This window comes from Pangasianodon hypophthalmus, chromosome 23 (assembly GCF_027358585.1).
Source record: "Pangasianodon hypophthalmus isolate fPanHyp1 chromosome 23, fPanHyp1.pri, whole genome shotgun sequence".
NCBI classification, from domain to species: Eukaryota; Metazoa; Chordata; class Actinopteri; order Siluriformes; family Pangasiidae; genus Pangasianodon; species Pangasianodon hypophthalmus.
This window is the reverse complement of record NC_069732.1, coordinates 2,444,399-2,460,896: the sequence shown is the minus strand read 5'-3', so window position 1 is coordinate 2,460,896 and position 16,498 is coordinate 2,444,399. Positions and strand designations below refer to the sequence as shown.

The 16,498-nt window shown below is 40.9% G+C and overlaps 1 protein-coding gene across 1 annotated transcript in view; it reads left to right on the top strand.

Moving 5' to 3' along the window:
- Positions 1-16,498, top strand: part of LOC117595891 (NACHT, LRR and PYD domains-containing protein 12) — a 120,999-nt gene that overhangs the window by 60,122 nt on the left and 44,379 nt on the right. The window contains exons 12-17 of the mRNA XM_053228311.1: positions 1,214-1,312; positions 4,340-4,441; positions 4,794-4,910; positions 5,605-5,721; positions 10,011-10,061; positions 10,270-12,060. Of these exons, the coding sequence (XP_053084286.1) occupies positions 1,214-1,312; positions 4,340-4,441; positions 4,794-4,910; positions 5,605-5,721; positions 10,011-10,061; positions 10,270-12,060 (2,277 nt within the window). The remainder of the gene's footprint in view (positions 1-1,213; positions 1,313-4,339; positions 4,442-4,793; positions 4,911-5,604; positions 5,722-10,010; positions 10,062-10,269; positions 12,061-16,498) is intronic.

Sequence of the window (16,498 nt, the reverse complement as noted above, 5' to 3'; positions counted from 1 at the left end):
ACAAATTTCATCACTGCTTACTAGGACCATGTTATGCAAAATGCTGTGGCATGCTGCTTCACTTCGTTAAGACTAAAAACACATTTGATAACAAAACAGTAAATGTTCACTTCCCTTAAGTATGGGAACTTTTTACACTACCCTACAATGTTGCCCTCATGACATAACCTCTGTTTTCATGTGAGTAATATTTTGGTTTGTCATCATTTGTTTGTGGCCAACGTGAGAAACAGTGGAAGCACAATGTACCAATTTGAACCATGCATTTTAACTGCTGTGTACTCTTTTGAGTTATCCTACCTTATCTGGTTTCCTAGGTATATATCACACTGACACTCTCATGGGTTGCAAGGGAAAAAGGAGGAAACAAGAGGCAGGCTTGGGACAACTTAAAGGGCTCTTTATTTCCCTTTTAATTTTTTCGAGCATTTTTCAGCACTCGTCATGTTTCAACTCAGTCTCATAAACACACAATCCAGCTCAGCTCTCCACGTGCTCGCTGGTCCATCTCTCTCTCTCTCTCTCTCTCTCTGTGTGTGCAACACACACATTGTAGAAAAGAACCACGTTTTCAGTCCTTTCTGCCCTATGAGAAAACATTATCTTGTGCTACTTTGTATGACAGCTAGATGGGTTACAAATAACTATACAGTACATGGTTTCAAATAAATGATCGAGATGAAAGTTTCCTCACTTCATAACACATACTGCCTGTTGGGCAGTAGTGTAGCATTTCGTAGCATACACAATATATATTTCAAATAAATGTGTCAAGCCATCAAATCTCAATCCTGCTTTTGGTTCACAGTGAAGTAGATCAAAAAAAGTGCTGATTCCAGGCAGTTAAAACTAGGAGTAACCAACAAAGCTATGGAGTCAATTTTATAAACTTAATAATGATTCGCTCCATGGAAACATGGCAAGCAACATTGTTTAAGTTAGTGAGACAGACAGTGGATATATATTTTGTCCTTTTTTTAACTTGTCTTGTCAGAATTGAACAAATCAGGGCTTTCAGGTAAAACATATAGCTGCAACAAACAGCATAAAAAGGTACAGAAGACATCACCTTACATTAGTTTGGTGATGTTTAGAAAAAAAGGCTCAGGTATTACAACAAACTATATGAACAGTCAGAACATTTCAGTAGGTTTGTTTTCTTTGGTGTCTGTTCTTATTTGTAAAAATTTACACACTTAAATTTCTACCCTAGATCTGACTCTCCACTACCCAGCTGTGTCTCCATGGAGAGTGATGCATTCATAGATCTTCCTCTTACATTCAAAGATGGAGACCCCTCATCTGGACACAGGTAAAAATTTCTGTATAAAAATATCTGCGTAAAAATCGGGTTATGCTGTCAGTGTATTTCAGTGAATTCATTTCAGTGCACTAATTGATAAATGGGCAAAACCAACTTTGTTATAATATTCTGTTTTAAAAAAGACTTTAATTACTTACAGCTTAAACGTAAAGTGGACATATAGCGACAAACATTTTTGGAGATAGAATGCAGACTCTGTTGCAGATTTTATACTATATTCAATCTGGTGTGTAGACCAGAACACCAATTAAGACCAGTCTTGCTTAAGAGTAGTTTAATTAAAGGCAGAGGCAAATAAACATAGATGAGTACTGAATGTATGGGTTTATGCTTGCATATGTGTGTTGTCTGTAAGGGAAATGAAATACATATCCATAAATATGATTGCAGATGTATCAGTCATTTAGTACCATGTACTGCAGAAGACAACAAGCTGTTCCTCATATAATAAAAAGAAAGGGGAATGTCACAATTACAAGTGAGGCTTGTAAACTTCAAATCAGGGCCACCTGCAAATACACAGTATGAACACTTGTACTGTATACATCAGAAATATAATAAACATTAGCTAGCACAGTAGTGCATTATATTCCATTAATATGAAAAATGAAAGTATATATGCATGGAGCATGGTGAAAACAATCTAACTCAATTTTCCAACATATTTACAGCATGACAGCTTCATTATCTTATAATCAACAATAAACCCTGGTGGTATGTGTGTTCAGAACAGGGTTACCTCCATAACCTTAGATTCTGTTTCACCCCTCCTAACCACCAAGGGATGGTGTTTCAAAACCTGGATAACCTATATAAGTAGGTCACAAGGAAATCACTCACCCTCAGACTGACTGCAAGGATGTTTTGATATACTCACTGCACTAATTCCATTGGGAGGCTTTCCTCATGCTGCTGAGGAGCAAAAATGCTGAGTAGAGGTGTTGCAGACGCAGGAACCCAGGCTCTGCCTCAGCACTATTGATGTAAATTGGTATGTGTGTATCATGGAATGTCCAATCCAACAATTGCCTCTCTGACATGATCAATGAATAGACTTTGAACACCTAGCTGATGCCTCTCTCCAGCCTCCAAAGGACTCAGACATTGCCCACACATAGGAACTGCATTATTTCTACTTTTTTCCTCTTTCAGAACCAAACTGTGAAACGTGGGATTGCAAATATTCACCACTAAGTGCACTGTTCTATAGACAGTTCTTTCAGGGATGCAGCCCAGAAGAAAATAGCAGTACAGTGCACTATATAATGGGGATGGTTATATTATGACTCACCACTAGGAGCACTGTTCCAAAGACAATTCTTTCAGGAATGCAGCCAGTGAGAAAATAAATCTGTCGTGTTCTATAAACTTGGGGAACACTGGGCCACTTTCACAAAAGTATTGTCTTTGGGACAGTGGCCCAGAAGAAATTAACCAGACAGTGTATGACATACTGGGGATGGTTATATTATGGCTCACCACTAGCAATGTTGCTCTAAAGATTGTTCTTTTGGGAATGTGGCCTAAAAAAACATATTGTGCTGTACACCAGGAATGTTAAATGTTACAAATCACCGCTAGGAGCTCTGCTCTGCATTAAGGCAAAGTTGGCAATTCTGCAATTCAACACTATTCCACTCTTCAGTGGTCTACCAAATGGCAGTTAGCACTGAAGAAGACCAGAAGGCTTTTGTGACCCTTAGTGAATCCAAGTGTGACTATCAGGACTATCCCAGCAGGTATTCAGCTCTGAATTTTCTGAAGCTCCCTTGATCCTTTGGGCAGCTACAAGTGATTTAAGCCATGGCTGGCCACTTTCGGAGTTGATGCCAAGTGAAGCGCTGCTGATTGATGCCTTGGGGAGTAAGTGCACACTCCAAACTGTGTATGAGTTACTGGAGACCACTAACTTCATTACTCAGCATTAGAAGTGTGAAGTTTTAGTGAAAGTGACCACCCCACCACACACTTTGCAGCCTACTCCTATGCCATTGTTACAGCAGAGGGCTTAGTTTACCATGCCAATGTTACCCAAGAGGGCCCGGCTAAGCCAGCTCGTAGCCATCTGAAACTAACAAAGTTATACGAGGCTGGTGCAAAGCTATAACGAAGCTAGTGCAAAGCGAAAAGTAATTAACACTAAGCTAAGGTGATGCTAGTATGAACCTAATTTTAAGTTATTGAAGAAGAAAAGGGAATGTCTGCTATTACTGATGGCTTTAATAGTATGGTTACTATGTGACTCACTTTCAGGAGGTCTGGGCGTGTGTGCGCATGCACACATAAAGGTATGCAGATGTTCAAACACTGCCCCTTGGCAGTTAGGAGATGTGAAATAACCATAAATTTTATATACAGTCCCCTCTAAAGGTATTGGTTCTACAAGGCCAATTCTTTTGTTTTTGTTATGCACTGAAAACATTTGCGTTTGAGATCAAAAAATGAATGAGACGATAGATCAGAATTTAACCTTTTAAAATTTAGAACCTGGGGGATGTAAGGGTGTGGAGGAAGACTTGGGATGCAGACGGGATTTAAGCCTTTGTGTTTATTCACACTGCACTTTCCAGCACACTTTCAAAAACTCAACAAAAGGGACAAATCAACAGAAAAGGGCCCATCATGATCTCGCGGCTTTCGCTCCAATCGAGTTCAAGTTCCCGCTCCTCAGTGTGTGTATCTGTATGTGTTGTGTGAATGTGTGAATGGCTGAAGTGCCAGATACAAATGAGTGATCTGCGAGTTGGTATCTTTTGGTGAATGATGGATGTTGGATGCCCCAACAGGTAGTACCGGAGGGTTAGGACCACATACTTGATGACCAGACACACCTACTCCATCATGCTTTACTTTACTCTCTCTTACCGAGAGTAAGAGCAAAAAAGTGGTGGTAAATTGGTGGGGTCTTGGCTGATACACAGAATGCAGTATGTTTGTGTTTTCTGGTGTCTGTAAATGTACATGAGTAAATAAACTAAATAAAGTTGCTTATGGTATGTGGGCATTGTTGTCCAGTATACTCCAGATTACGACTTCTGGCTCTCCACTACCCATGCAGAGTGATGCATCCATGGATCCTCTTACATTCAAAGAAGGAGACCCCTCATCTGGGGACAGGTAGGAGCATCTGTATTAGCAAATATGTGTGGAAATAAGGTTACACAGTCTGTGTAATTGGGGAATTATTTTCAGTACACTGAGTTGTGGATGCAATACAATGTTATTTGTGCTGTAAGCAATTACAATGGATATGCAATATGTAGAAACTATTTAGAATCAGAGAAGGTGAGCAAAAAGAACAGGAATTTAATGAAAGTACAATGTAGTGAATGTGTTCAGTCACAGCACAGTAGCTTATATCAATCCCATGTTAAATGGCCAAATCATGTTTGTATTTTCCAATGTCTGTTAATGTGAAAATGTAAGAAATAACTAAAGTTGTCGACGTCGTTTGCATGTTGTTGTTCAGTCTAACCGAGGTAAAGAGACCAGACTCGCCATTACTCAGCTGTGTCTCCATGAAGAGTGATGCATCTATGGTTGTTCCTCTTGCATTCAAAGGGGGAGACCCCTCATCTGGTAACAGGTAATAATGCCTAAACTCTGTGGGCTTTGTTTTTATGAGTAAACCAATTTTTAAAAAGTGCAAAGCTTGTCTGTTCAGCAGATTTCCAGTATTCTCTTAGGAAACCTCTTTTAGGTTGTAACCGTTCACCGGCAATTCTGAGGGGTCTTTAAACATGTGACAGTTAAGTGTTATTGTGTTAGAAAATATAATAACCAGTCATGGTCCAATATTCAAATGGAGGCCTGTAATAGCACTTCAGCAGCTGGAGGAAATGGACATTTACACTCTCTTATTTATAGAGTCTCGATCTGTTGATTAGGGTAAAAGTGAAACTCTTACAGATCAGTAGAAAATACACACCAGAAATCTTACAAACAAGGTGAAACACAAATTCAAACACATTCTCGTATGCAACGTCACATTTTAGAAGAAACAGCATATTTGGGTCAGCAGCACATAAAATGACTGTGCTGTAAGTGCATAACATGGGTGTAAAGATATAATAAGAAAATATTTTAGTCAGTGGAGATAAGTAGAAAGAAAAAGAATTAAACAAAAGTATAGTGTGTTTGGTCACTACGTTAGCCAATTTGCACCCCATGTGTAAAGACCATGTGCAATGCTCATGATTATCTTTTGCAGTGTCTGTTAATGTTATTGAAATGTACTCAGTAAATAAACTTGTTGATGTCTTGTGTCTGTTGTTGTGCAGTCTAACCCAGGTAAACAGACCAGACTCACCAGTAGCCAGCCATGTCTCCATGAAGAGTTCTGCATCTACTGATCTTCCTCTTACTTTCAAAGACAGAGAGCCCTCTTCTGGACACAGGTAATATCTCCATCCACTGGACTGGATGTGGTGCTCCCTTTTTAGTGAGGTCAGTCAGCAGGCTGGTGACATCCAAAAAATTAGGCACAAACCTACCTCTAGCTGCAGGAACTGCCTTACCACCCTTTTGAACTTGGGGCTCAGGCAGGCTGCAATTGCTGCTGTCCTATCAATTTGGGGATACCCAGATACCATACTTCCACCCACTGCACACTTCTTTAGATTTGCTGTGAGTACTGCCCATCTCAAGGATCTCAGGATAGATCTCAGCTGTTGTAACTGCAGTGTCTTATCCTGCCCCAAATGCCAGCCATGGGATTATGATGCGCCGCATGGAAAAAGAGCTCCCTACGGCTTTTCGGTACCAACAATTGGGCCGTCTCTTCCTTGGATTGAGTGTCCTGCGTCACTCGATATAACCTATCCTTAATAACAGAAAGGTACAGGTGGTATAGAGCACCATTTGGCTGGATTTTTTAACCATCAATTACTCACGTGTTCGTAGGAATGCCTCAGGTGCCTCAGGGACCGGCGAAGGAGTAGGGCAAAGAGTTAGAGACAGAGAGAGAGAGAGAGAGAGAGAGCGCAAAGACAGGGAGGTGCCTGGACTACAGTCCGTCGTCAAATGACCCTTTACCCAGTGAATGGCTTCGTCCAAGGAGGCAGGCCGGTGGCACCCCCACTGGATCATCAGTGGAGGCTATTGTGGTGAGCATCAGGGGTGGAAAGGTGGCAGGGGTCATGTGGTTAACTGCAGCAGCTTCTAGAGTGCAAGCCGGCTCTTGGCCTGCTCCTGCACGAGTGCTTCAAAGTGCAACTGTTGGTCGTGGCACAGGTTGAGAAGCGCTTGATGTTGGGTCTGGTGGAGACTGGCAAGAGACTTTATGATCTCACCAAGTGGGGAGACTTCCATAGTGGTGTCTGAATATTCCAAAAATCCCATTTTTTTTGGTTTTGGTGTGTAAGGGTGCTGGGGAAGACTCGGGAGGCAGGCTGGATTTTAGCCGAGCTCTGGTCTCACATTTATTCACACCATGATTTTCAGTGAACATCAAAAACTCAGGGACAAATCAAAAGAAAAGGGCCCATCATGCGCTCATGGCTTTTGTCTGTTAGAGTTCAAGCTCACGGTCCTCGGTGTGTGTCTGTGTGTGTTGCATGCTCCGCCAGCTGATCGCTCAGGCTTTCTCTGGTTACGGTAGTCACTGAAAGTACAGAGAAACAGAAATAAATAGACTAGGGGTAATAAGACACAGGTGAGAATCATCATGTGTTACCTGCCAGTTCAACCCGCCTCCTCTCCATCTGAAGCTGATGTTTGCCTCAGCTTGCTGCGTATGGGGCTGTGTAACCGCAGACCGGTTGGAGTGCCCATGCTGACCCTGTCCACTGCCAAAAGCGCCTACAATACAAGGTAGACTGGTCTGATGAATCACGTTTTCTTCTACATCGTGGATGGCTGGGTGCTTGTGCATTGCTTACCTGGGGAAGAGATAGCACCAGGATGCACTATGGGAAGAAGGCAAGCCGACAGAGGCAGTGTGATGCTCTGATCAGTGTTCTTCTAGGAAACCGTGGGTCCTGGCATTCATGTGGATATTACGTTGACATGTACCACCTACCTAAACATTGTGGCAGACCAAGTACTCCCCTTCATGGCAAAGATATTCCTTAATGGCAGTGGCCTATTTCAGCAGGATAATGCTCCCTGCCACACTGCTAAAATTTTCAGGAATGGTTTGAGGAACATCACAAAGAGTTCAAGGTGTTGATTTGGCCTCCAAATTCCCCAGACCTCAATCCGATCGAGCATCTGTGGGATATGCTGGACAAACAAGTCTGATCCATGGAGGCCCCACCTCGTAACTTACAGGATTTAAAGGATCTGCTGCTAACATTTTGGTGCCAGATACCACAGCACATCTTCAGAAGTATTGTGGAGTCCATGCCTCGACAGGTCAGAGCTGTTTTGGCAGCACAAGTGGGAACTACAGAATATTAGGCAGGTGGTTTTAATGTTATGGTTGATCTGTGTATGAGTCTATACAAATAATAAGCCCAGGTCTGCATTCAGTGGTGGACTATACTGTATAAGCCATGGTTTAAAATTAAAAATATAGCAATAATTGCTCCATATTTAGACAAACCTGTTTCACTAGTTGAGCAACAATCAAGAGTAAGATGAGGTAAAAATAAAAATTAATGGTTGTAAGTGTTAACCATGTCAGTCCCCCAATATTATACCTTTGTTTTTTTTAGTTCTCTCAGTCAGTGTCTTTTTTTAATGCAATAATAAATTTGAATTGCTGTAAAAAAAAATTATACAAATTTTTAGTATTAGACTATGATTCAGGGATCTATGTCAACAGAAACATGGCTTATATCTGTCAAATAACAAATGTTTTTAAATTGTTAGTGACTCAGAAGTGGTCATAAGTATTTCAACAGAACTTAAAATGTATGGAGTTGTGAGTAAGGACATTATAAAAATTAATATTTGTTGAATGGCTGATATAATTGGTGGGGTTCTGTCCCAGCTGCCAATATGGACAAGTCACTGAAAAGGTCTATGGGCATTTGTAGTAAACATGTCGTAAAATGAGTTGGTTCAAAGCCAGAGGAGGTCTCAGTACACAGAGGGGATGTCTGTGGGTGCATGATGCTCTGGACCTTCCACAGATGTTGAGGCCATGCAAAGCTGGGGTGATAGGGTGCAATTGTGGTGACAATGGGTTGACCAGCTGGTGATTTCCTTGTGCATCCAAGAGATTTGGGGGCTGTGGAGCTGCATCTATGGAAAGCCCAGGATGATGGAATACTTGGACGTGACAGTCACCAGAAATGAAATTCGCTCCTGATGGAGTGCGCTGACTCATAAAAGGAGGGGCCATGTGCAGAGATTGATGTTGCCTCCCCTCTATGGGCCCTTTGTCAAAGGCAAGGATAGTCAAAGCATGTGGCAGGTGTTGGTTTGCAGTGTCCAGGTCAATGAAGTTTCCCACTGATGTCAAAACAGAAACCACACCTGATTGTTGTACAGTAATCTGAAGCATAAATGACTGATGAGATAAAAACTGGGATAAACTCACCATTTTGAAGTGAGTTTGGAGCTCCCGCTCAAGGACAGGCCTGTCCTAGCTGTGGGCTGGGTGCACCAATGGACAAAGCCCAATGACGTGGCATGCCATGTGAGGACTTCTGGGTTAAGACCTGAGTGAAATGCGGCTTTTAGGGCTGCGTTGTTCTATCCACTTAGAGACAGATGCAAATGTAATTGTAGCAGTTTCATAAATATTTGGCAGAAAAATCCAGATATAAGGCAAGTTTAATGCCAAAAACACAGGCAAGGGTCAGGTGATCAGCAAACAGCAAAAATGTAGCAAAATCCAGAATTCTGAAACCAGGAAACAATCAAAGTCAAGAACCAGAGTAGCAACACATGATCAAAAGGCTTGTTAAGTGCAGAGTTTGCACAGCTGAGCATTACTTCACATTCTATATGTGAGTTTATCTCCTTTTTATAGTGTGTGTGTGTGAGTGGGAACAGGTGAAGGTAATCAAAAGTGCGGGGAGAACATGATAGCTTTGATGGATTCTGTCAAGCCTAGTGCGGGACAGCCATGTCTGTAGGCCGCAGTGTGTCCCGGGAAACTGAGTTCACAGATAGATTTGACCTGACATCACTGCAGATGAAAAATTCAACATTTGACAACAGGAGAGGCAGTTACAGGTGAAAGGCTTTATTGACATGACTGCCAGACAACACCAAAAACAGAGAGGATTGTGGTAAAAAAAAGAAAAAAAGGCAAGGTCAGGTGATTAACAAACAGACAAATCTAGGCAAATCCAGAATATCATGAACAAAGAAAAAAGGTTTGGCATGTTCAGTAAGAATATACTGATCAATACTTCACATTTGGTTTGTATTAAAGTCCGTATTTTTAGGGTAGTGTATAATTAAAACCAGGTGTGTGTAATCAGTAATCTGGTGAATGGGAACGTGACCGTGACAATCGTAGTGAACGTGACAATTGTAATTTGTGGCGGCCATATTTGTAGGCCGATTCTGACCTCGACATGACACAATCACATTGCTGTATTGTCTACCTCTTACCTACCAAATAAAAGAAGGTCTAGTCTTTGGTATCAAAACATTTGCCTATAATATTCCAAAGCACATCCGTTTTAATTCCAAAATGTTTCATATAACATTTCAGGTACAATTTTGCTCTAATATATTTTAGTATATTGGAGAAAATAAATACAACACAATTTTTGGTTGCCCACAGTGTCCTACAAAGAGATGGAAACATAAAAGAACCGAAGATCACAGATCCAGGGTAAGATCATGACCCCCCTCATGGCCATAATAGTGACATCTTGGTATTGAACTTCTTTCCAATAATTTTCTGCTATTCTAAATCACACTGTATTTCCATAGATGGATTAGATTATCTAAAACATACACCGTAGTTTAGACTGAAATAATAGTTTTGCTTGAGGTCTCACCATGTTTCCATGTTTCTTTCCCACACCATCATCTCACAGGTGTGAATCTTCATCTGCTAGAATTGATGTTCAGGACAAATTCAAATTAAGTCTGATAAAGAAGTTTCAGCATGTAAATGAGGTGACAACAAACCAGGGAAACCCAACACTTTTCAATGAGATCTACACAGAGCTCTATATCACAGAAGGAGACAGTGGAAAAGTCAATACTGAACATGAGGTGAGACAGATCGAGGCAGCATCCAGGAGAGCAGCAACAGAGGAAACACCAATCAAATGCAGTGACATCTTTAAGCCCTTGTGTCAAAATGACTGTCCGATTTTTACTGTTCTGACAAAAGGAGTTGCTGGCATTGGAAAAACAGTCTCTGTGCAGAAATTCATTCTAGACTGGGCTGAAGGGAAAACAAATCAGGACATTAATCTCATATTTCCACTTCCTTTCAGAGAGCTCAATTTGATGAAGGATCAAACACTGAGCCTGATGGAGCTCCTTCATTTTTTTTTAAAGGAGACAAAAGAAACAAAGATTTCCAGCTTGGACAAAGTTCTGTTCATTTTTGATGGTTTAGATGAGTGTCGTTTCCCTCTGGATTTCCAGAACACAATGAGATTGTGTGATGTAACTGAATCAGCATCAGTGCATGTGCTGCTGATAAACCTGATCAAAGGCAATCTGCTTCCCTCTGCTCTCATCTGGATCACCTCCCGACCAGCAGCAGCTGATCAAATCCCCTCGGAGTGGTTTAATCGAGTCACAGAGGTACGAGGGTTCAATGACCCACAGAAGGAGGAATATTTCAGGAAGAAGATCAGTGATCAGAGCCTGAGCAACAGAATCATCACACACCTGAAGTCATTAAGAAGCCTCTACATCATGTGCCACATCCCAGTCTTCTGCTGGATTTCAGCCACTGTTCTAGAGAGAATGTTGGAGGAAGCAGAGAGTGGAGAGATCCCCAAGACTCTGACTCAAATGTACACACACTTCCTCATCATTCAGACAAACATCATAAAGAAAAAATACACAACAAACCAAGAGGCAGATAAAGAAATCGTTCTGAAACTGGGTAAACTGGCTTTTCAGCAGCTGATGAAAGGCAATCTGATCTTCTATGAAGAAGACCTGATGGAGTGTGGCATTGATGTGACAGAAGCATCAGAGTATTCAGGTGTGTGTACACAGATCTTCAGAGAGTTTGGGCTTCACCAGAGTAAAGTGTACTGCTTTGTTCATCTGAGCATTCAGGAACACCTTGCAGCTCTATTTGTGCACCTGATATTCATAAATGAAAAGAGAAATGTTCTTCAGCAGAGTCTGTTGTCTAAAATGTGGCTGCTGCTAAGAGAAATTACAATCTCAGATATCCACAGGAGTGCTGTAGATCATGCTTTACAAAGTAAAAATGGACATCTGGATCTTTTCCTTCGCTTTCTTCTGGGTCTCTCACTGGCATCTAATGAGATCCTTTTACAAACCATAGTGACAAAGAGAGGAAGTAGCTCCCACAGTAATCAGGAAACAGGTAATTACATCAAGAAGAAGATCAGAGAGAATCCCTCAACAGAGAAATCCATCAATCTGTTCTACTGTCTGAATGAACTTGGTGATCATTCTCTAGTTGAGGAAATCCAATGCTACCTGCAGTCTGGAAATTTTCAAAAAGAAAATTTTTCTCCATCTCAGTGGTCAGCTGTGGTGTTTGTTTTACTGACATCAGTGCAGGAACAAGACGTGTTTGTCCTTAATAGATATACCAACAAACACTGTACATCAGATGATGTTCTTCTGAAGCTCCTGCCTGTGGTTGCAGCATCCAGAAAAGCTGAGTAAGTAATGTCGGAATATAACTGTTACACTGTTACAACATTCAAGATGCAAGAACTTTGTCAGAGCTCATAAGATAAGCACTCAACATAAGAGTTGTATGTACAGTATACAGCCAAAAATATGTGTGCCTCTGACCATCACTCCCATATGTGCTTGTTGAACATCCCATTCCAGATTTATTCCTCCTTTGCTGTTATAATAACCTACACACTTCTGGAAAGGCTTTCTACTAGATTTTGGAGCTTGACTGTGTGGATTTGTGTTCATTCAGCCACAAGTGCATTAGTGACGTCAGGCACTGATTTTGGACGAGGAGGTCTGGGGTGCAGTCGGTGTTCCAGATCATCCCAAATGTGTTCAGTGGGGTTGAGGTCAGGGCTCTGTGCAGGACACTTGAATTCTTCTACTTGACTTAACACACCATTTCTTCATGGAGCTTTGTTTGTGCACAGGGCATTGTCATGCTGGAACAGGTTTGGGCCTCTTAGTTCCAAAGAGAAATTGTAGTGCTACAGCATACAAAGACAGTCTATATAATTGTGTGCTTCCAACTTTGTGGCAACAGTTTGGGGAAGGGTCCCATGTGGGTGTGAAGGTCAGGTGTCCACGTACTTTTGGCCATATAATGTACATTGTATATGAAATAAAAATAAAAAAATAGGGAAATAGTGGAAAAAGGTGTTAAGATACAGACCAACATGAAGCAGGGTTACTACAATAATCTGTAATTGATTATTTTCTAATAACAGTAAAGTATATGCTTACATCAAAGCTTACATCAAAGCAATTTGTAAGTTCCTGTTATTGATTATGTTGTAGTTGCACCAGCTCCCTTTTCTCTGTTGATGGTAATAAGCTGTGTTTTTTTTTTGTCTTTTCACGGTACAGAGAAACCACCTCCTCTGTCCTGAAGATGTCAGAAAACTTTAAGTCACAGCTTTACCTCTGACTGTTACAAAACACCTACACTGGAGACTCTTTCCATGAATGTTAAATAAATGTCTCCTTACAGAAAATTTCAACAATTGCACACATTAAAAAAATCAGTGTGTGTGTAGTGTAGACTGTTATGGGGCTAGGCGATAGGATGTTCAAGAGCGTCATGCAGGGCCCTCTTGTCCGGGAGGACAATATATGGTGTGGAATGGAGCCAGGTGCGGCGACAGATCAAAAAGGCTCCGCCTGAAATGCGAACGCCTAGAGCAGGACACGAACCGGAGAACTTGTGAACTCCAAACCTTAATGTTATCCACTGAGCTAACGCCTCATTATGGTAGTCATAGAACGGCGGGAAAAGCACAACTCAAACTGGCCTTCCTTCTGGCCAAACTTAAAGGCACCAAATGAGAAAGGAACAATCTCTAACTTAAGATAGCTGAATATTTATCTCGGAGTGAGGATTCTCAGTCTATCCTCTACTTTAGTTTTCTGCCTACTTCCTCTTTTATTCTGAGCTCCCTATTCTTTCTTTCCCTCAATAATTTCTCTCCCTTTCCTTTTCTTTCTAAACTTCAATTTTTTTTCCTTCTCTATTTACATCTTCGAAAACTCACCAATCAGAGTAGCGTGGCGCTGCTCTGTTACCTGGCACAGATCTATATCCGCACGTGGAATGAGGCAATCGGAGGGCTTATAAAAAGATATGCCTGAGAAGGCACCTGCCGCATTACAGTAGACCATACAAATCCATAGATATGTTTTTACTATAGAAAAGGTAACATTAGAACAAGCGCATTAAATATGTGATTTCTGCTGCTCTACTGTCAAAGCTGTTGTTATAGAACATTATACCACTATACCATTATGACAGTTAGTTCCAGTCCACTAATTTGATTGGATATGCAGTGTTCCAAGAGTCCTTATATTTAAGAGCACTGGGACATTTCACTGTTTGTATCACTCCACCTGTCTGTGTTCATCACATAACGTTCCATTTCTAGCGATAGTTTGTTACACTGAAACCATTACTACAGTAGAGTTAGCGACATCATCAGTGGACATGGCAAGCAATACATTTTTCATGAGTATAACTTTTGTCTTAAAAAGTGAAAGTTCATCTGATGAAGATGAAAAGGAAGAAGAGAAGCCAATTTCACTGGGACTTTTAATGGGCATGTACAAATCAGTGTGTGGGCTCACTAAGCAACAAGTCAGTGTGTCTCTGCATTGGCATAGCAACACACAATGTTCTATCCATCTGTGGCTTCTTCGGGATCTATTTCTGTTAGCAGAGCAAATACAGCAAAATACTGGGCCATATTATGTCCGAAATATCAGTTATTCGATATGAATTTCTTGTTTATAAAACTGTTGTATAAAAGCAATATCACACTCATAATCATGCTGTTATACTGAATATCAGCACGGCTGTGATTACCTATGGCACTTGGTCTGTGGCATAAGATAAGATAGAACTTTATTCATCCCGAGGGAAATTCTTGTGCCAGAGGTTGCTCAAACAGATACATCACTACAATGTAGGAATAAAAGACAATATAGTAATAAATGAAGTAGTACAAATAACCGCAGTGCGTCATAAAATAGCAAAAAAGTGAGATATTTTAGTAAAAAATAAGTACACAAAAAAATAAGTGGAGAAGTAGAAAAGTAGAGTGAAAAGTAGAAAGTGACATTGCACACGATATTGGACTTTATATTGCACATGGTATTGCATATTCAAATGGTAAAATAGCAGAAAAAAGATAATGCCCACAGTATTGCACATTATTATTCACAGATGTACTATTAGTGATACTATTATTCTCAGTGCTCGATGTTACAACTTTACTCCCTGCAGAAGGGGGGGGGAGTTATACAGATTGATGGCCATTGGTTTAAAAGACCTCCTGGGGCGTTCTGTGTTACACCTCAGTGCTCTTAGTCTATGGCTGAAGGTGCTCTGATGTCATCAGAAAACTTCTGCAGATGGCTGGATTGTGAGTAGTATCTGAAGTCTGATGTGTAGCGTGTGAACAGGTAGGGAGACAGAACCGTCCCCTGAGGTGCCCCTGTGCTGCTCACTATTATATCTGACACGTGGCTCTGCAGCCATACATACTGTGGCCGACCTGTGAGGTAGTTGGTGATCCAGGCCACTAGTGGAGCATCCACCTGCATGTCCAGCAGCTTAGTCCTGAGCAGGGCAGGTCATGTTAAAAGCGCTTGAGAAGTCACCTAGCTGCCTGCCTCATCCAGGTGAGTATAAGCCCTGTTCAGCAGAAAGAGGATGGCATCTTCCACTCCCATGTGGGGTTGGTTGGCGAACTGCAAAGGGTCAAGTGACGGCTCAACTAGTGAACGGAGGTGCTTCAGGACTAGCATCCGTGGAGAAGCTAGGGGGAGGGTGGGCAGAAACCAACTCATCAAACCTGTTAAAGTACAGGTTTAACTCATTGGCATCATTCATCTCCTCCTTGTCTCCACTCCTGAAGGCCACCTTCTTCCTGTTCAGTGATGGCATCGTGCCTATGGCCAAATCACAGTTGTGCCCATATTCAGTATATCAAGACAATTTAAGAGATGACTTTCATATTGGGCCATTACAATCCCAAAGTTCTTTACTTGAAATTAATATGACAAACAAGCACAAAGTGTATTATGTTAACAAACCAGAAGGTGCAAAGTTCTCTATTATGAAGACTCTCCCATGGTGAAAAACTTACTGAATATTAGAAAGTGCTGATACTGGAGACTCCTTCCATAAATCTGACATAAATGTCATCATACAATAAATCTATATCATATCACTTTTATACAGTTTTCTTTTTAAATACATTTTCTTTCATAATACATTTTTGAAAATTCATTTTTAGCCTTATATTATGTAAATCTTCCATGAAACAAGTCCCTGTGAATGAAATGTTGCTATAGAAACAATAACATATTAGAGTGCATTAATATAAAGCTGTGATTTGCAGCTGCACTACTGTCATAGCTGCTGTTATAGAAAATTAATCAACATATTCTGACCAAACAGTATCGAGAATCAAGAGTGCTGTGATTATAAATGTCTGAAATCTACATTCAGTAAATTTGATAATGTACACTGTTATTGCATCATGTATTTTGTTCTTTCCTTTAGGTTTAATAATTGCGGCCTAAATGAGAAAAGTTGTGCAGCTTTGGCCTCAGTGCTCAGCTCTGAATCCTCCAATCTGAGAGAACTGGATCTGTCTAAGAATAAAGTCAGAGGATCAGGAATGAAGTGTCTCTCTGCTGTACTGGAGAATCCTCACTGTAAACTGGAGACACTGAGGTAAACTCATCTCTCTGAGAGTCATATGACCTGCTCCTCAGTAAGACGGATTCTCTAATAGTTTCAGTGCATGAAATTCATGAATCTGTTCATGAAACATTTATGATTAATCAGGATGACTTTCTCTTGCAGCTTTCTCAGTAATAACGGAAGCTGAGAAAGCTGAAGACGTATATATCTCA